The sequence below is a fragment of the Anolis sagrei genome, chromosome 1 (genome assembly GCF_037176765.1).
Source record: "Anolis sagrei isolate rAnoSag1 chromosome 1, rAnoSag1.mat, whole genome shotgun sequence".
In the NCBI taxonomy this organism is placed as follows: Eukaryota; Metazoa; Chordata; class Lepidosauria; order Squamata; family Dactyloidae; genus Anolis; species Anolis sagrei.
In genome coordinates, this window is record NC_090021.1 from 285,653,458 (window position 1) to 285,674,608 (window position 21,151).

The 21,151-nt window shown below is 39.2% G+C and overlaps 1 protein-coding gene across 15 annotated transcripts in view; it reads right to left on the minus strand.

Annotated features, from left to right (window-relative positions):
- DPF3 (double PHD fingers 3) overlaps positions 1–21,151 on the minus strand; it is a 242,016-nt gene that overhangs the window by 48,736 nt on the left and 172,129 nt on the right. For all 15 annotated transcript variants that reach the window (XR_010908977.1, XR_009630592.2, XR_010908976.1 and 12 more), the window contains exons 5-7: positions 20,591–20,686; positions 14,872–14,950; positions 10,611–10,748 (exon numbers count right to left, since the gene is read on the minus strand). Coding sequence is in view for 2 of the 15 variants with exons in the window: in XM_060761458.2 (XP_060617441.2) it covers positions 10,611–10,748; positions 14,872–14,950; positions 20,591–20,686 (313 nt within the window). In the remaining 13 variants the exon portion in view is untranslated. The remainder of the gene's footprint in view (positions 1–10,610; positions 10,749–14,871; positions 14,951–20,590; positions 20,687–21,151) is intronic.

The window sequence follows — 21,151 nt, forward strand, 5'->3', positions numbered from 1 at the left end:
CAATTATGCTGGGGAAAGTGGAAGGCAAAAGGAAGAGGGGCCGACCAAGGGCAAGATGGATGGATGGCATCCTTGAAGTGACTGGACTGACCTTGAAGGAGCTGGGGGTGGTGACAGCCGACAGGGAGCTCTGGCGTGGGCTGGTCCATGAGGTCACGAAGAGTCGGAGACGACTGAACGAATGAACAACAACAGATATATTGTATTTATTTTAATCTCCAAGCTACCTCAGACAGTGGTTTAGAGGGAAAGTTGACCTATAAATAAAGATTATCACATTATCAAAGCAACAGAAAATAGAATCAATTCAGAAGCAGTTGGTATTATGGGAGGCCCTTTCTATGACAATGTTAATAGGCGCAACTATCCTGTTTCATTTTATATAGCAGGCATGGGCAAACTTCAGCCCTCCAGTTGTTTTGGACTTCAACTCCCAGAAATCCCAGCCAGTTTACCAACTTTTGGGAATTGTGAGAGTTGAAGTCCAAAACAGCTGGAGGACCAAAGTTTGTCCATACCTGCTATATACCAATAAAATTAAAAGATGATAGTCCATTTAAAGAGAGTGGAAAATCCATTCTTTCCACAATGTTTATTATTCTGAAACTTTTCAAATTTTCATCAGATCACTTGTCCAAATAATGTGATAACTTGATTGGAAGTTGTATGTGTGACAGTTTATGGACTGTGTAGGCATGTGACTTGCACTGGCCAATGCCAACTTCTATTTATGTTTTCATTTTTTTAAAAAATTATCATTTGAAAATTCTTGCTTTACAAAACTACTCTGAGAATAAAAATAAACGTGTTTATTTTTAAGCTTGTAGGAAGAAAAAGGAGCTACATAAAGTTGAGAAAGAACAATAATATTGACTTTCATAAAAAAGTCAATACTAAAACTCCAATGCAAAGGATAGTTGGTAATATAGGAGTAAGAATAATTTAGGATGGCTATTACTGAACTTAAAAAAAATCAGCTGTAAGGAACATGGGACTCTCCATTGTTCAACAGCAACTGCCATTCCCCCCCCCCCCCCCCCACTAATGACAATGTCAGCTAAGGCTGATGACAGTGGCAATCCAACTACATCTGTAAGGTCACATATTCCCCATCCTAGCTCTGTTTCAATATGGAATGAGCCAACATGTAAATATCAATGTGAATCTGAAGGATCAGATAGGATATATGAAGTAGTAACCAAATGTGCACAGAAAGAGTGAGATCAGTAAGGTAGATCTGAAAAATCAAATGCATTCTTGCAAAATAGCAAGAATAATACAAGAAACAAAGAGAAATTGAGTAATAGAGAAGACCCAAACTGAACAGCCCGCTTATATTCTGTTGTTCTGCTATTCAGGCCCATTGGGAACCAGTCAGTTGAAATCTGTATGCCATCAGAAATGTATTTCCCAGCATTCCCTGAGTAATGTAGTTTCATTCATCCCAAGTGGTATGAGGTTGGCAGAGAAAGTCAATGCACGAGAGAGAAAGGAAAGAACAAATATAGTCATTGAACTGGCATAAAATCAGTCTCCAACTTGGATAGATACAGCACCAGCAGGTCTGTTATTTACCATGGATACTGCTATAAGAAGATGCTTGAAGAGAAGAAAGGAAGGAACTAGAAGGAAAAAGAATAAGCAAAAAAGCCCCACTGCTCTAGGAGCTGCAACAGCATGTATGTCACTTTCCCTACCCACACATCACACCATGCTTGGGCTTATCTTGGTTTCTTTAAATTGGCCTGCATGCATTTCTCTCCTGTGCAGCTGGGGAAATAAACAATGCCTGCTATTTACTGTACTTCTGTCCTTTCTTGCCATTTCAGAAGGTGCCGGCTAGCTGCGCGGATTAACACCCTCCCTCTTTCCCTCCACATACATATATACACCTTTCCTTTTCTATTCCCAAAAGCCAGACAGAGAGGATTTCTGCAGTCCAGATCTTGTGACACTGTGGACTTGTCAAATCTGATTCACAACACAAGCCCAGAAGTACTTAGAGAGGTGGCTGAATCCTGCCTCCTCCCTATGCACAAAGGGACCCAGTATATGTCCCTGTATAGGCAATAGGAACAATTAACATTTGCATGGAAGATGGATGGCAGTGTAAATTTATTTCTGCTAAGTGAAAGAGGGGAGGCTTTGAGAACTGAGCTCCAGGCAGCAAACAAACACCCAAAGAAAAGCAGCAAGGGGACAGTGGGGAGAATCCACTGAGTGCATTATGTAAAACCCCATTCCCATAGTGTGTCTTTTACCAGTTCTAATCAATTCACCTGCTGTGTAAATTGGAGAGCAGACTGTGGCCACTAGCCCATCCCTGCCTAAGCAGCCCTGGCAGATATTTACATGTGGATATCTCATTAGGAAGGGGGAGGTGCATATGAAAAATTCAAATAATATAACCCTCAATCCTTCAGTCATTTGGTTTTTACATGGGATTCTGATCACATGGTTTGGGCCTATGGAAAAGGTGAAGGGTTTATATGATCTGAAGAAAATGCACACTGTATCTTCACTCCTCTCCCCCTTTAAAAAAAACATTTGCTAGTGAGATGCAAGTGCCGGGCATCTAGTGAGACAGGTTTCTGTGATGGGCAGGAGGAATACAAGGGCCACAGAGAAGTTAGCTCAGCAGGAACATCAAATCCATTTTGGATTTCAGCCCAAAGTTTAAAGAAGCTCTTCCCAAGTACTCGACCCTATATCCTAAACAGACTTCACAACTTGTATAGATTCCTTGAAATCTGGATTACTCCACATGCATAGAAGCCAACAAACATTAGTGAGAGCATGGGCACAATCTCTCCCACCACATATTCCTGGGTCTATGTTGTTGCCCCAAGAAGAGCAGGTTGTTCCACATCACCATTCCAAGGGATGAATGCTTGGCCATCTTGTATAATTTGAAGCGCTCTACCTATGTGAAGTTGAGCACTTTGAAGATCTATTCAGGTATAGATTTGGATGCTACTGCAGTGCATAGTCATGAACATGTCAAGGGTATAAATAAAGTATTATTATTATTATTATTATTATTATTATTATTATTATTATTCAGCATCTTAATCCTCTAATGGATTCATCTTACAGGTGAGAAAGGACCGTGACCATGGACAAGGCCTTTTTTCAGCTGTAGTGCTGCCCTGCTTGTAGTAGTCTTTCCTCAACTAACATCTATATGGTATTATTTGGGCATCAAGAGCACACTAAGTTTTGTTTTCACTTTCATGAAAAATAGCTCCTATTTTATTAATAAATGAATAAATGTATTAGTTATATCCTGCTTTTCCTACAATGCATTCATGGCAGCGTACATAATTTTCCTGCTCCACACTTTTTCCTCATGACAGCCCTGTGAGGTAGGTCAGGCTCAGAGAGTTACAAGCCTACAGTTTCTTTTAAATAGCTGATACTGCTCAGTATTGCTTCACTGTTCATTGTTTCATTTTGATATTAAAGAAGTGAGGAGCAACATATATCACATGTTCCCAGTTTTGTTAACAAATGCATGTTAGTTTAATGGCAGCTCAAAGACCCCAACATTAAATAAACTCTAAATGTGGAACAGCACCAGTGGTGGAAAACCCCTATAGCTACCTCTAATAGGCATGATACATTTGGGGAGAAGATTGCTTTTCACTGAAACATGTTGCGGTAAGGTTAATCCTTTCCCATGTACTGCTTTCCCCTGCAATCCCTTGCCTTTTCTATTTTAACTCTCTGCAAATTCTAGAAGGTGTTTCTCTTGCACATTTATATTTGAAACACTAGGGAGAGGAGGGAAGCTGGGAAAGGAGTTATAATGGAAAATCAACAGGTGGGGAAAGAGCAAATTCCCCCTGCAATCATTGCTTCAGTGCAAATTGCTCAAAGTGCATTTGTTTAGCTAGTAAAAATAACTGGAATGTTATTTTTAGATGTATAATAACATTTGTTTGTTACTTCTCTTCCCAGCCAGATATCTTGAAAACAAAAGAAAAAAGCATTTGTCAATCACCTTTCAATCCATCAGGATCCCAGGATGGCCAATTGTTGGCAACAAAATATTTAAAAGTTACATTCAACAAAATGGCAAATAATTAAAAGAGTACAAAGGTGATAGACTCAATTAAGGTAGCACATCCTTAACTAACCTTGCCTTAATATGCCCAAGGGACAGCAGGCAATGAGGAACACAGATATGTCTCTCTGGAGAGGATATTTCATGACGTAGGTGCAATAGCGCTCTCTCTCTCTCCCTCTCTTTTTCTCATATTACTGCCCTTAAACTTCTGCCAGGGGAGGGAATTTTGGTTGCCTTCAAAGCTGGAAGGTCCATGTGACAGAACACATCTGATGCAAATAATCTCTCATCCTTGAACTCTTTGTATTTCCCATCTACATTCTCATTCCTTTTTTTTTTTTGTATGAGGTGACAAGGAGTAGCCTACACAGAACTCTATGCAGATTTTCGTATATACTTTTTGTCAGCACACATACTTTTGAACACAAGTGCTGCAAGAGAGTAAATGTCATTGGTTTAGCTAGCTATGGGTACTAGGAGTTGCAGTCCAACAATAGTTGGAACAGTACATTATTTCCGTCTTTGCCATAGTATGTGCACAATTTTCCAACATATTCATTTTTCATATTATCCATTTATTTGCACATACTGTATATACTCCTGTATAAGTCAATCTCCCAGATAAGTCAAGATAATTCTGAGGAGAAGGGAAAGTGTAGGCATCAGCTCATCCATACCTGCCACGGCTGCCAATTTTCCTTCCCATGCACTCAAAAAGGCCAGAAACAGCATCTTATCAGAGGAAGTAGAGGAATCTGTGCTTCTTTTAGATTTTCCAGAGGCAGACTAAGCTCTTGCCTTTTTCCACTCCATTCAAAGAAGGACGTGGTTCTCTTTTTTATAAGAGTTAAAGCATAGTAGTCACATTGACCTCTGAATAAGTTTACCCAGTTTTTTGGGGTAACATTTTGAATAAAGTTTCTAGACTTATATATGAGTCTCATATATAGCAATCTGAAAAGGGAACAGCAGGTGGGGATGGAATCTCCAAAACAGAGTTTCTTCTCAATAGTAGGAAATAGAAAGATACCTGCACAATTTCATAAAAAATCTTAAAGATCTCAACTTGAGTAAATTCATTTAGAAACAAGCTTTAACTTGAATTTCTCTCTGCCTCAACATTGCCATAGGAATATCCAATAAGGACACAGGAGAGGGACATCTTGGTGGCTGCTTCACAGGAGGCTAGTCTAACACTTTCTCAGCCCTACTTCAGCATCAAATAAAACATGTTAATTAAAAGAGGTTTTATTATTATTTGCAGTGTTATTAGTCTCAGTGAAGTGTCTTTTAATGTTGTATCTGTGCTTCATTGTAATGGTTATGTTTTAAATGCTTTAAAACTGTTTAGTTTATAAAATAGTTCGTTTAAATTCCTGAAACTAAAATAATCCAACACTCAAAAATGTCCACATGGGCAGCTTAAATAGCAACATTATTGCTTTTTGTAGTTTAGTGTACTCAAGTCTGGTTTAATGCACAAAATCATTAAATATATTTTATGAAATAACTTTTAGGCAATGTGTATAAGGTGTATATGAAATCTAAATGAATTTCATGATTGCACGTGGGTTCCATCTCCAAGATTTCTCATTATGTATGCATATGCAAACATAGGTATTCCAAATTTCAAAAAAATCTGAAATCCAAAACACTACTTGCCCCAAGGATACTCAGCCTGTACTTCTTTTTAATCTATGCTATGAGTCAGCTTGGCTCCCATGTTTAGAGAAAGACAGGATACTAACAAAAACTTACATTTGAATTTATTTTCTTTCACTATTTTTTCAGATGTGTGCATCCAGTCACTTCCAGTGGCTAAAATTCAGATATATGTGTGTGCCTTCAAGTTACCTACCAACTTATGGAGACTATTTTCTTTCCATTTTCCCCCATGACCAATAACCAGCCATATTGGCTGGCAGATTTCATGAACAAACATTCCAGCTGTGCAAAATACCCACTGATGGTCCAGTTGTCCACAACAACTCCAGTGGGCCATTGCTTCTCTTTTAGCAGCCCGTGCTCCCTTATAACGAAAGGACATCTACAAGGATTCCTGTGTTGCTTCTGTCACTTCTTTTCAATTCTGAATTACCAACCAATCCTTTGAAAATGGAAAAAAGAAACCCTTTCTAGTTAAGTATCCAAACCTCAAAGAGATTAGCAAATGGGACTTAATATGGCTTTAAGACTAACCCAAGGGCGAGGGAGGGTAAAAGGCAAGCAGCTTTCCTCCAAGTTATTCTGCCTAAAGCATGCACAATGCCACATGGAATTATGGTGGACAACTAGCCTGAGATGCCCCTGCTGTATAGAGTTCAGTACACTTTCCTCAATTTGTTATGGTGTCTCATCTGATACAAGCCCTAAAAGAAGAACACAGTCAGTTCTTTCTGGTGAGCCCAATACCATGCTTAACCTACAAGTATTTTTCAACTCTTTGAATTTGGCAGGCATAGTCCCAAATTCATTATCTATCGTTTCACATTTTCAGTAGCTTTTAAATGTCCCAGTTTCTCTTTCTCTCTCACATGCCTCTTTGTCTACAGATTACTTCAGTTACTGCATACTGAATTCAAAGTGCAAAAGCAAGGACAGGAGAAAGTACACAGGTAGAAGCAAACTGCTTCAGCTTCTCCTGTATATGGGCCTTTCCAGACAAACCCTATATCCCAAAATCTGATCCCAGGTTTTTTGCTTTAAACTGAATTATATGAGTCCACACCGTCAGATAATCTAGGATAAACAGAAAACCTAGGATTAGATCATGGGATATAGGGCCTGTCTGGAAGGGCCCTAAGTGTTCTTCCTCAATAATACCTTTTTTCATCTTGTCGACATTCTGATGTCACTTGACTACAAACAGCCATTTCTATTTGAGCATGTGACAGCTTAAAAATACCTTCACAGCTCTGAAGACACATGCATTTTAATGTATTTCAGTAAGCTTGGAAAGAAATCTTCAGTTATGGGTAATGACATTAGCAACATACTTCCTTATCCCTCAAAACGTTTTCAAAGGTGAGAAATGTTTTATGTGAACATATGAAAGGACAGAGAATATACATAGGAATGAAAACATGTTTACCTAAATCTACAAGCAGCTACTGCTAAACTCATTTTATATTCAACAGAACATAATTTTGACAACAGACAGTATATGCATATACATGTCAGCTGAATAGCAAATTACTTCAAAATACTTGTCAACTATCATTTGATGCTGCAGCTACACAAGCAAGAACACCCAATTGTCTCCTCTTGTTTGTTCTGTTAACTGAAAAGGAAAGAGTTATGATGGAATCCTATGGATTAGTTCTAACTAGAGTATAGAGCTATTCAATCAATTGTTGACTAGAAAAACAACAGAAAGGTAATTCCTGTTGATTTGGTGGACCTTCTCTGGTCAAGAATAGCAACAGGATAGGCCTCGACATATTAAGGAGGTTTGATAACATGTGATTCTCTGGAAAATATTGAACTAGAACCCATTGTCTTTCACTACTGGGTACACTGACTACAGCTGATTTTAGTTGCAGTCCAATAGCATCTGGAAGACTACTAGTTATTAGGGCTGTGCAAAACTTCAGACACGGGTCATAAGTTGAATGTGTTTCAGTAAATCACAGAATCATTGAGTTGGAAGAGACCTCGTGGTCCATCCAGTCCATCCCCCTGCCAAGAAGCAGAAAATTGCATTCAAAGCACCCCTGACAGATGGCCATCTTGCCTCTGTTTAAGAGCCTCCAAAGAAGGAGCCTCCACCATACTCTGGGGCAGAGAGTTCCACTGCTGAACAGCTCTCACAGTCAGGAAGTTCTTCCTAATGTTCAGGTGGAATCTCCTTTCTGGTAGTTTGAAATTGTTCCAAATCCTAATCCATACTTACAACCTGCATTACAAAGTCAGCACAACCCACTGCCCCATCACACACAAACAAATTATTTCATAAGAAGTTTGGTACTTTTCGTAAGTGGCAGTGAGTCCGCTTCTTCTTCAGCACAAGCAAACTCTATTGGGTGGTGCAGGCAAACTTGGTCTGTTACATGCTGTTATCAGCCTATCAGGGCTGAAGGAGAGGGGAAGGAAGGAGATACTCCTGGCATTTCCTTTAAATACAGGAGCCACGTTGTCGCCATTGCGAGCAAGCTGGGAGAGAGCTAGAGATCTAGGTTAGCAACTAGTAAGAGAGCAATTCAGTAGGGAGCGATTAACTAGGAACTGAATTCACAGCTTAGGATTCCTTTTAGGATCGTCACACCTGAGTTTAAGATCCTTTTAGCAAAAGCTAGAATAGGAACACTGTAGTATATTCATTGCTTTTATTTGTATACATTTTTAAAAATTCCTAAAAATTGGTAGATGAGCAGATCTTTCTGAAACTTGACAGGAATGATGCCCTGCTCCTGTTCTGTCGCTGTGGAGAAATTCCAGGGGATACCTTCTTTTGAGGTTTTTTTAATGGGCAAAACTTTAAGCATTCCCTAAAAATCAGTGGATGTGCTAATATTTCTGAAACTTTGGAGGAATGATGGGGAATTGTAGTGAAATTCAAGGGGATAGGCTTTTATAATTTTTTTTAATGTTGTTCATAAAAAATACTTTTAAAATTTCCTAAAAAATCAGTGGATGAGCGAAACGTTCTGTAACGGGGGGGAGGGGGGCTTATAGTGGTAAATGTGTGCTACAATTGTAGCAAGATTCATCCCAATAGCCCTAAAAATGAGGGAGAGAGGAGCCCTGGAAGTGTTCCCATAGATACAAATGAGCGAATAACATAACAAATAACTAACGAAATTCTTGGAACTTCATATTAGATATGACACGGACCCCTTAAGAATTTTTCAAAACACTTTAGAATTGAAACGGGGGGTACTTGAATTTTGTAAATACAAACGAAGCAGATTTTTGGCGTTATGCACACCTCTACTAGTTATGCATAATTGTTTTAGATTTTGTAGTTGTTATCTTGGGATTGTCTGTGGGTCTGTTTCTAGAATATAGACAAGGAATTGAAACAGATTCCCATTTGCTCACTGTCACATGAGTTCTAGTACACAGATCAGGGCAAGTAAAAGTGGAGTGGGGAATGCTGAATAGTGATTATCACTTTAAACCTGATCTATTTGGTAATCTTGGATGGATAGAATAAGGTTTATGAAAAGTATATGTTTTCCAATCCTGAAGATATCGAGTAAACGGTGCATATTTTAGAAGGATTTATTCAATGAATTACTGAGCACACTGATATGATAGCTGGCAAATAGATATAACAAAAAATACTTGAATGCAATCTCATTACTGTTTTATGTATGCTTTCACTAATTTGAACTTTGTATTTAATGTGACTGGCCATTTTTATCTATGTTAGATTTTAAGGTATTAGTGGATTTAATGAATATGTTAATATAAACTTTCAAAAAATAAAAGGAAGTGTCTATATATTGCTTTTTTAAAAGCAACGAAATGTTTCCTACAATCCAGCTGGGATTGCTTTATACTTTTTCAATCAAATGTAGCATAACAGTCACAGATTCTAGTTTATCTATTTATCTTCTTATCTCTGCAAGGAAGCCAGTAACCAATGTTTCATTAGGAGCTAAACCTTAACTCAGTAAAGAGCTACTATGTTTTATGCTGCTCTGAAGAAGACTGTACCTTGGTAGTTCCACATTTATTTCTAACATCAATAATATAGACCTTTATTTGAGGAAAGATTTTATTTTACAGTCAGCACCACTTCCATGCCACTTACAATAAATCCGGTGCATAAAATGTATTATCCTAGCATTTTCCGTACAAGGGCTTCACACTGCTTTATAAAAATGACCCTGAGCTATCAATACATTTAAAAGGAACGCTTTCGAAAAAGTAACAGCAATAGACTCACTTCATGAGTCATGGTCTGTGTTAAAATGAGAAGGATTGAGAATCATTACCTTTTAATATATCCATAGGTTTTGTGGAAGAAGTTATTAGGTCTGCCCCATAAGGGCTTCATCTTGTTTTCAACTTAGAAATACATCGCTTACTTGTTTCCCTTGATATTTATAGAGATCCTATCATATTATCAGATTAGGATTTCGAAGAATGTTGAGGATGAGAAAAATATATTTACAATAAATAAGGAGAACCAGAAAAGGTAGAAGAAAAGGAGGGGTGCTTTGTTGTTTTCAAAGTTAGCTATTATGGGATTGCTTGACAAGGGTAGATTGGATCCCCTACTTTCCTTGACTTCACTTGCATTATCTTCTTGCAAGCTCTCCCCACGGGAGCACTGATGGAAAGTGACCTGCTGCAGAGTTAATGTGAGGTTCGAGCTGAATTTTTGACTAGCTGAGCTCAGCACCTGGGAAAGCTGCAGCTGATTAGCTCCACTAAAAGCTCAGGCCACAATAATTCACAGAGGAGTAAAGTAATTGTAACCACTGCCTATATGCATGGATAAAGTGTAGCCAAGGAAAGGGTTGAAGGGTGCCATAGAAGTCTACATAATGGGGGTTGGAGGAAAAGGAAGGGAAACACACATTCTACTCACGTTTGTGATTTTCATTTCTGTGGACAGGTGAGGAACGTGTGTCCTGCTCCTGAGCCTCATCCCCTTCTTCACTCGCAAGGTGAGTGTGAGCATAATGGTAGCTCAATCCAGGCCTGTTCTTATAGCGTTTGCCACAGACTATGAACAGAGGAAACACAAAGAGCAGTAGACAGAGAATAATATGTCAGAAACAGCAAAATGAGTTTAGAATATTGATCCAGAACTATTTTCTAGACATTTAAATTCTTATATGTATTTCAGAGTTTTGAAAAGTTGGTTTGTTGCAAAACAATTTACAGAATCACATGGTCGCCCTGGCCAAGTTCGCTGGGGATTCTGGGAGGTGCAGTCCAAAAGAGTAGCTTTTTCCAGGTCTGGCATTTCTTGCCACCGGAAAGCTATTTCTTTAAAGAGCTGGGTGAGTCCCAAACATATTATGCACTTGAGTAGAGATATCCATGTGCAAACTACTTCTGTCTTATGCCAATAAAGAAAAGACCATACATGAAGATTTATCTTTTTTCCCCTAAAAGGGTCACACAATGTCTTATAAACTTAAAAAGGGCAACCAGGAATAATCTGAATCCAACTTCTGAATATTTAGTGGGGGTGTCTTCCAAATTGTATACAATTACTTCTCAAGACTACTAATAGAAGGCACACATGCCGTCTCCTGAGGAATCCAAATATAAGTATAAAATGAGTATAGGATCATACTAAAGTACTCCATTTCAAACCTACACTGTTGAGGCTGCACTGATTCCACTGCTGTATTAGCTAGCAGCTTATCTCACTTCCAAAACAATGTGGCCTCTTAAAAATTATCTGTTTTAAATATTGCTCAGTTAAGCAACTACTTTCCAGGTATTACCTAGTAGGGCATAATAAAAATGTGTTATCCAATTTTCCAGTGAGGAAACTACAGTACAGAGTAAGGTTAACTCATTTTCTCTATAGTTTTACAGTGATTTGTTCTTAGCCTGATTCATATGCATACAGTGGTTGTACCAGATCTAGTGGTGTGTTTCTCTTTCATATCCACATCCACACAAATGATGCATGTCTAAATGGAACTGGGATTAAGTGAGAGCCAGGACTCTGGAAGAAGACCATTGGGTTCTTGGCCACCATTTTATGTTGAGTTGATGGCAGTCACCCATTCTTAGCAAACAAACAGAAGCCTCAATGCCCACACTGAATCCAACTCAGGTAACATGCAGGTTGCCAAATTCTGAGCTCAAACATGTGAGTAAACAAGAGTAACTTGCAAATCCTGGGTTTAAAAGAGGATCGGGCATCATTCTACATTTATGGGACGGTCTGCTTTGGACTCCAAGGATTACTTTTGGAAGAGAACATGGATACTATGCAGGAATTATTTTGAAAGAACTAAGTAATCTTGGGGGTGGAGAGGAAGAGCATAGATTTCCTATAATATTAATTTGTTGGCTATAAAATGGGTTTCCAAATACTTGGGAAAAGCTTTTACCCAGTATTAGCAAATTCCAGTGTTTTGGGGAATTGTTTTGCACAAAGCGTTTTGCATTAGAATTGTGGGAATTGGCACACACACACAACATTGCTTCCAGGCAACTACATGTTTTGTTTTTGCAAGATTGCTCTTCTTTACACAAAAAGCAGCAATTCTGCATAAGAAAAAAATCTTTCTACATAGGAACCCCATTGAGGGTCAGAGATGGAGAGGCAGGATGGATGTATATAGATTGGCAGGTAAATGGAGATAGATTCTGGGAAGCAGAAACAGAATATCAGGGTGGTTCATGAGAGAAGCATGGTGGCTTGTAAGAGTCACTTGTCCCCTTTTCTGCACCCTTGGAAATCCCTGAAGCCCAAGTCTAGATCAGACAATTCTGAATACCCCCCTGCTGCTTTCTCAGGTGGCCTCCTTGCTGTCCAGCACTTCTTTCTCTTGGGCTACACTTAGTGGCAGCTTCTGAAGGTGGTCCTTGTGTCCTCTCTTTGGCTCTTACCCTGGTAGTTTAGCTTCAGGGAAACAAGAAAGAGCAACCCAAGCTACTGACAGATGTCCTGAATAGCTGTGAGGATGCTATCCCTTCTCTACTTCTCTGTGGCACTCCTGGTACCTTGATTTGACTTTGGATTAAATCTGGGGGTTCTTCTCTTTTTCTGACTTCTGGTCTCCTGTGGCCACTGTTCATCCTTGCCTTGATTTCACTACTATCCTCAGCATGAACCAATATTTCAAGTTTGCAACCTCCTTAATGTTTGACAAGTGAGCACTCCATAAAAGTTGTCAGCAACCATAAAAACTAATGGGACAAGCAGTACTGCTGGCCCATCTTCAATAATTGGGCAATGGGGATCAGATGAAGCAGCAACCTCCCAATGGTGCCTTGCTATTTCCATGCTGTCTGAAGAATAGTGAAATCTGAAGCATCAGAAAGCAACTTTTTCAAGCAGCAACAATATGTAGCTAACAGTTATATCATCTCACAAGAAGTTCATCTTACGGCTGAGTTTAAAGTGAATAGGGTAGTTGAAAGAGATCACAATTAGTCTATAGAACTCAACAGCTTTAGCTTTTCAGAGACATAGTCATGTGAGTCTGGAATATGAGTATGCAAAGGGCTCTTGTAGCACCTTAGAGACAAACAAAGACAGCAGGATTTGGTAGCATAGGTTTTCATAGACTTTAAGTCTATTATAACATGCTGCAAACTTCTTTCTCTCAGATGGTCTTAAAAGTGCTACAAGATCCTTCTGTATACTTTCTTTAGCTGTTGCTGTCATGTTCTCACTAAAGTGAGCTCACAGAAGAATCAAGGCCTAAAGAACGCAGAGGAAAGAGCAGGCAAGCAAACGGTCTTGAAAATGGCAAGGGAAATCATCAAGTGGACAAGTACTAACTATTCTCATCACTCATCAGAACAATAATGACAAATTATGAATTTATTTTGAAATACAAACTTTACAGTACTATTGTTATGAATGAAGCACATTAATTAGGATGCAAAAAACCAAGACATAGAGAATGTAACACTGTCATTACTAGAAAGATCTGCACTTGCTGCAAATCCCATTTCAACTCAAAAATAACAGATTACAAAATGTAATGTGGAAAAGGTTGTGTTGCGAAGCTCAAATGATTTCTAGAGTTAGAAGCAACTACTCAGATATGAGTGCCTCAAAATTAGAGTTTATGAGAAAAATGAACTACAATCCTCAGAATCTCCCAGGAACATAAAAAAACTTTCCCAAGCTTGCTCAAAACCTAGTTGCAAGGGTTGATGAATAAGACTAAGGGGTCACATTGTGGAATGCATAAATTGAAATAGGCCTCATCACCATCGGATAAACTTTCATTTTGCACTGGGTGGTAACTGTCAAGAGCAAGGTTGGCCAGACAGATACATTATGCCAATCAGTGCATATTTTAAAGCAAGTTTTCTACAAATGGAGACATTGTCACAGACAAACAGTGGACAGTTCTTCTACAATAAAGCAGCTATTACAAAAGAAACCATTATACCTGACTCTGTCCAGAAAGACTGAAACCTATTTATTTTTGGATCTTTTATGCTTAGCTTGCATTCTTAATTCACAAGGGAAAGCCATCAATACAATGCACCAATAAATAGTCAAAGAAGGAAACCTTTGCAAAAGAAAACATTGACATTCTACCAAATATGGGCATTCTGATGAGGAGTACATTCATTTTGTATCTTATTTTGATTGCATTCCCTCCAACAATCTTCACAGAACAAATCCTAAATGAGTAGTGCATAGAACTAACAACTCAGATATAACTCTGCCATGTAATTTGAATGACGGCTTTATCCAAGTTTAATAATAATAATAATAATAACAACAACAACAACAACAACAATTTTATTTCTTACCCACCTCTCCTTGTGGCTCAAAGCAGGTCACAACATCACTAAAAACACACAGTCATCTAAAAGCACTCTACAACATACACATATAAAAATATATTTCTACAAAATACATATTAACACACAAACATTAAAGAGGAAAATGAGTTATGAGAGCAGCAGACAACATCACCTCTGGCTGAGGGTTTCGTTATCACTCACCCATGCAAAAAATAGGAAGAACAAGCAGAGATAGCAACAGCATATATATATCTATCTATCTATCTATCTATCTATCTATCTATCTGTAAAATATCTTCACCACCACTACAAAGAAAGCACATTCTGTTTGCTGTTAGGAAGCAGATGAGACTAAAACCAAAATGGAAGGTCTGGGTGCTACTTACTGTCACAAACATAGGGTTTATCATGGTCATCCATGGAAGAAACATCATTCCTTCGCCTACCACCTCCAGAGCCTCTGGCCTAAAAGGAAAACAAGCTGTTACTGCAAATAGTGGAGATATTGGTCCCCAAAGTATTTTTTTGCCAGTTTATAATACACATACAAGATGAATATCCTTTATTCAAAACAATTGGGACCAGAAGTTTTTTTGGATTTTTTTATTTTATATTTTGGAAACTTGTATTTGCATATTGCATATATTGACTATCTTGGAGATGCAACCCAAACATAATTCATTTATGCTTCATATATACCTTACACATATATAGCCTGAAGATAATTTTATAAATATTGTAATAATTTCATTCATAAAAAGGTTTGTGTACACTGAACTATCAGAAAGCAAAGGTGTTTTAGATGTTGTAATTCCTGATAAGGGATGTTCAACCTTTTTTAAAAATCCTGTTTGGTTTCAACACATGCATAGTTACACACACATGAGAACTCATGAACATGGTAGGTTAATTAGTGGATAACATTTTTAAAATAATGAGGCCAGTCCAAAGTTACAACACAGAGGACTCTGGAGACCAGGTTTCAAATTGCCGCTTGGCTATTGAAAACCACTGGGTGACCTTGGACAAATCACACTATTTTAGAGAAATCATAGAATCATAGAGATGACAGAGACCAAATGGGCCATCTAGTCCAATAGGAGACCCCGGTGGCACAGTGGGTTAAACCCTTGAGCCGTCAGGACTAATGACTTGAAGGTTGGGTTGCTGACCTGAAGGTTGCCGGAGAGTGTGGATGAGCTCCCTCTGTCAGCTCCAGCTACCCATGCGAGGACATGAGAGAAGCCTCCCATACGTATGGTAAAAACATTTTTTAAAGGCATCCGGGCATCCCCTGGGCAACATCCTTGCAGACAGCCACACCAGAAGCGACTTGCAATTTCTCAAGTCACTCCTGACACAGAAAGAAATAATAATATTCTAGTTCAATCTCCTGGCAGATGGCCATCAAGCTTCTGTTCAAAAGCCTTCAAAGAAGGAGCTTCCACCACACTCCAAGGCAGAGAGTTCCATTGCTGAACAGCTCTCACGGTGAGGAAGGTCTTGCTAATGTTCAAGTGGAATCGCCTTTCCTGTAATTTCAACCCATTGGTCCAAGTCCTAGTCACCAGGGCAGCAGAAAACAAGCTTGAAGATAAAAGCAAACCTCCACTAAACAAATCTTGCCAGGAAAATCCCAAAATCAGTTTACTTTGGGGTTGCCATAAATTGGAAATGACTTGAAGGCACATAGTAACAAAAACTATTGAAAGTTCAATCTTTTAAAAAAGCAAACCAGGTAGCCACATCTGTTGGCAATCTTAAAGCATTTGAAAAGTTAATGGAAATGAGCTTATTAATTTAAACACATCATTGATAATAATTTCTGGTACTGGGGAGAGTGGGGGGGGGGAGAACTAGTAACATGCATATAAATGGATATCTATTTGTTTTTTCTCTATTGTCCATGTTGGGGCATGAGAGAACTGAACAGCAGCTAGCACAAGATTAGATTTTGGAAATATGTTCCTCCTTGGATTATAGGTTCCTGAATCCCCCAACCAGTGCAGCTAATAGCTAAACTGGCCAGACAAATTGTGAAACGAAATCCCAAAAGTATCTAGGTTGAGATCTATTCTGCATTATTAAAAATAAACAATTTGTATGCATTCTCATGTTTCCAGACTACATAATGCACACTATAGAATCTGAGGCTTTACTGCCTGCCCATTATTTCTAGACAAAGTTCTTAAGTCTCTCCTTGCAGATCCACATGTCCTTGGCTTTCAAATCTCTTTGCCAGCACTCTCACAATTTCATGGCTGGCCTCAGGGGGGCTGGCAAATAGACAGCCACCCCAAAGGCACGGACCTGAGTGCCACGTGCTTGCTGTCAGGGCTTCAGTCTGTGGCATTCAGTCATCCACGGCTGCCTTCAGTCTCCTGCCGTTATACAGCAAGGAATTGATGTATATAGCAGGAAAGCTTCAGCAGAGCAGCCTTGGAGCACTCAAATGAAGCCAAGCAGGGATGCTTGCCAGAAGGACAGATGAAGGGGCCTGAGATTAAAAATGAAATCATGCTGTAGGAAAAGGAAGGACGTGCACAAATTTGGAATGACCAGTATGTTAGATCCACTGTACTACTTCTATTGCAATGCTGTTAATCCCTTTGCTTGTGCTCTGAATCAACCAAATGTTTATGGGCCTAAATTTTAGAATTATGAGCAGCAGAAAATCAAGAGAGCTTTAGAAAATCTAAAGGAGGGAACAATTACTTCCTTAAAGAGGTGTGAGGCACCTTGTTATTGTGTAGTGCCATATCATTTATGACATATGGTGACCCCCCCTACCCAAAGAAACTTATCACAGAGGTTTTTTGACAGGTTTTGTTCAAAGGGGGTATGCCTTTGCCTTCCTCTGAGGCTGAGAGTTTGTTACCTGTCCAAGTGTTTGATGCACCTGGCACACCTGTTTGGATATAATCTGATGTGGCTGCAAACTGGAAGAGATTGCCAACACATTCTTACAGACCTTTTCCTTTTTACCATGATGTCACCAAATACTGATTTTTCCTTTGTAACATTATGTCTCCAGATCATAGACAGTAAAGACTAAGCCAGAAGATAGCAAGTTATGATTACAATCAATAGGTAACTGGAGGTGGGGATTGTAAAGAAAAATCAACTTAATTTGGTCTAGTATGACTCTCAGAATGACAGTCATTCTGAGAGTCATACTAGACCAAATTAATGCTTGTGGTTCAATTAAAAAACGGTTGCAGAGTCTGTGGTGGGATACCTTTGATTCCTATCAGAGCTACAACTGATCAGAGGACTGCATGTAGCATAATTCATGTGAAAATGATCTAAAAGTCGTAATAGAGCATTAGATCAACTTGAGTGTGATGTGGAAACCAAAAAGGCCAACACAGTCTGTACACTATGCGTCAACAAAAACATACTTTAGAGCCTGAGGAAAGCAACAGTAATACTCTGACCTACTTTGACCAGACTTCATCTGGAATAGATGGCCCTTGCAATCCTCTATGATCCTATCATTCTATAATCCTATGTTGGCAATTTTATCTATTGAACTCCTATTTCTAAAATCCCTATTTTGGCTAGGAGATTCTGGGAGTTGTACCCACCTCCCAATAACTTTTTCAAATGCTTTATTAGACACATGCCCACCCCATTTTTGATCCTGTGCATGGTGAGGATGGGGTGCCACCTAAAGAAGCAAAACAACATGCAAAAATAGTGTATTGAGAGTGCTCCTGTCTGCAGCTTGTCACTCACAGCTTTCCCTCCCTTCTAGTATGAAGCCTTGGCCAAGTTAAAAGTGGTGTGGGGGGAAAGTGAAGGAAGGATGATGGTGAGAGTTTCTATCTCACACCCAATCTACCTACACCTTTTTAAGGGACTCTACCTCACACTACTTTACATATGAATTGGGTAGACTAGCAACTCAATCACAGGTCCCTTTTATGCTATAAAATTACAGCACTATAATTCCACTTTAACTGCCAGGGCTGTGCCCCGTGAAATGTTGGGATTTGCAGTCTGGTGAACCACTAAAGCTTTGTAGCAGAAAATAAAAATACTCTTTCATCAATTCCAAATCCTTGGCATCCATTGGATGGATCCATTCATAACCATGGTGCTATAACTGCGTAGTGTGAAAGGGCCCACAGTTACAAAGTGTCTCCCCTCGTTCTATATAACCTGTAAGTCAGCTTGAAATGGGTAGGAACCATTAACTTTGAATATGTTTTTATCGTTTTTTACTGTGATTTTTAAATACTGTTTATATTTCATTGTTTTAATGTTTGTATATTTGTATATTTTAAATTGTACGGTAATGTTTTTATATTAAACCACTTTTGGATTCATCACACAAGAGAATGAATTCACTTAAAATCTGGTTTCTACCTCCTGCAGAATTTTGGGGTTTGTAGTTTAGTGAAGCTGTTAAAAGCTCCTCCCTAAACTACAAACCCCAGAATTCTGCAGGAGGCAGAAACCAGATTTAAAATAGGTTGTTGTAGGGTTTTTGGGCTATATGGCCATGTTCTAGTAGAATTCTCTCCTGACGTTTCACCTGCAACTATGGCAGGCATCCTCAAAGGCTGTGAGGTCTCACAACCTCTGAGAATGCCTGCCATAGATGCAGGTGAAACGTCAGGAGAGAATGCTTCTAGAACATGGCCATATAGCCTGAAAAAACCAACAACAATCCAGTGATCCCAGCCATGAAAGCCTACAACAATAGATTTAAAATGGATTCTCCTTCAGGAGAGATAAAACGGGTCACCTTCAGGAAAGACAAAGTGGGGAACAACAACAACAACAACAACCAGCGCTCTCAAGCCAAGGAAAGGCAGGATAGTCAAAGAGGATAGAAGTCAAAAAGGAGATTTTAAACATTGGAAACATCAACAAACAAAGGAGATTTAAAGAGAGATGAAAATCTAGGCTGCAGTTTATTCTTCTTCATTTTGGACTCTTACTGCTACCAGTAACACAACAGTCTGTCACCTCCCTCCTGCATTCTTCCTCTGGCACAAAATAATGCCATAGCTCATCAGTAGCCTTGTTTTTCCCTCCACACAATCCATTAAATAGGGGATGGAGGAGTATTGATGGAGGAGTATAGAGAAGTCCTTGTGAACATTTTGCTAATGTAAAAGCATTTCCTGCTGTGACTCTGCAACTGGAGGTTTGCAAGGGCTGGTGTGGCTCAGTCCTGAGAGCCTCCAGCAGTTCACTCCGGAGAGCAGAGAGGGCCAGAAGAGCCAGGCAGCGTGACGAGGGGGAGGTGAGCTGCCTGCCTTCACACTGTGTGGGTTTCCTGCCAGGGGAGATGATTATTGAGAGCCTCCAGCTGCAGAGCCATGCGGAGAACGCTGATCAATAGCCAGCTCTTCCCTGCACTGAAACCGCCGAGGGAAAATATACTGCCTCGGTTCATCCAGAGATGCAGATATAACAAATGCCAAATGATAAAAGTTTCTCTTGGCACAAAAACATATGTATAATTTGAGTTTGGGGGAGAAGAATAATTCTGTTCCCACTATTAAAAAAAACAACAACATTCTAAACCAAAATCAGAAAGTGTAACTGGGGGTAATCATCCCATAGAAAGATATAATTTTGGATGAGCTGCGACTGAATCGTCAAAAATATCTACCCTACAGTTGTAGCAGTTCAAATTAACTACCATGGCTTTATTTTATGGAGTTTGGGATTTGTAGTGTGCTGAAAGACATGGAATTCTCTGTTTGAGAGCTCTAATGTAGTTATGTGACAAGAGAATTTCAAGAATCCAAACCATAGTGTAGACCAGGGCTTCTTAAACTTTTCCACTCACAGTCGCAATCCCTTTTGGCCCAGGAAATTTTTATATGACCCCTGGAATATAGGTATATAAAATAGGAGAGACCCAAAACAATTGTGCTTACGAGAAAGCTGTAGCGTAGCATTAAGCTCTTTGTCTAGCAAACCCAATGAAATTTATGGGGCTAGCATAAGTCAGCAGACACCTTGAAAACACACACACACACACACAAACTATCTATCTGTGAACATATAGAAACAATGAGTGTGAATATGAAAACAGCATTTGTTTTCTTCCTTTCTTCCTCTTTTGTGGCTAAAACCACCTACCCGTCCTCTGGGTCTGTTCTTTCGCTTTGGGATATCTTCTTCCATCTCTTCCTCCTCATTTGCTTCATCTGCATTTTCATCATTTTCCAGAACCCTCTGTCATTAAAACAATAAACAGTAATTAAAAAGAAATCCCAGCACAGCAGAGGATTTTTAGTATAAGAGCAAAGATGGAGGAGAATATACAGTACATAACACCAGCATTTTGATCAGAAGTGGGAATCATGAAGTTTTGCAGATGTTGTTGAACTGCAAGTCCCAGCAGTCTCAGCCATCATAGCTGATGGCAAGTTGCAGTTCAACAACATCTGGAGACATGTGTGTTTCCCATTCCTGATTTAGATACATAAATTGCAAGGATCATGCTATTTCAGAGCATGAACTCTACAAGTTGTTCTCAAGGAGTACATTAAGCAGGGCTGTTCCAAATATTTGCACCTGACTATTTTCAATATCAAATATAGAGGTAAGAGGGGTGTTGATTGATTGGAACCTATCCTTGTTTGCCTTACCGACAACTGTTTGTAAATGTTTTGCAGTCAGCTTCAACCTGGGCCCACT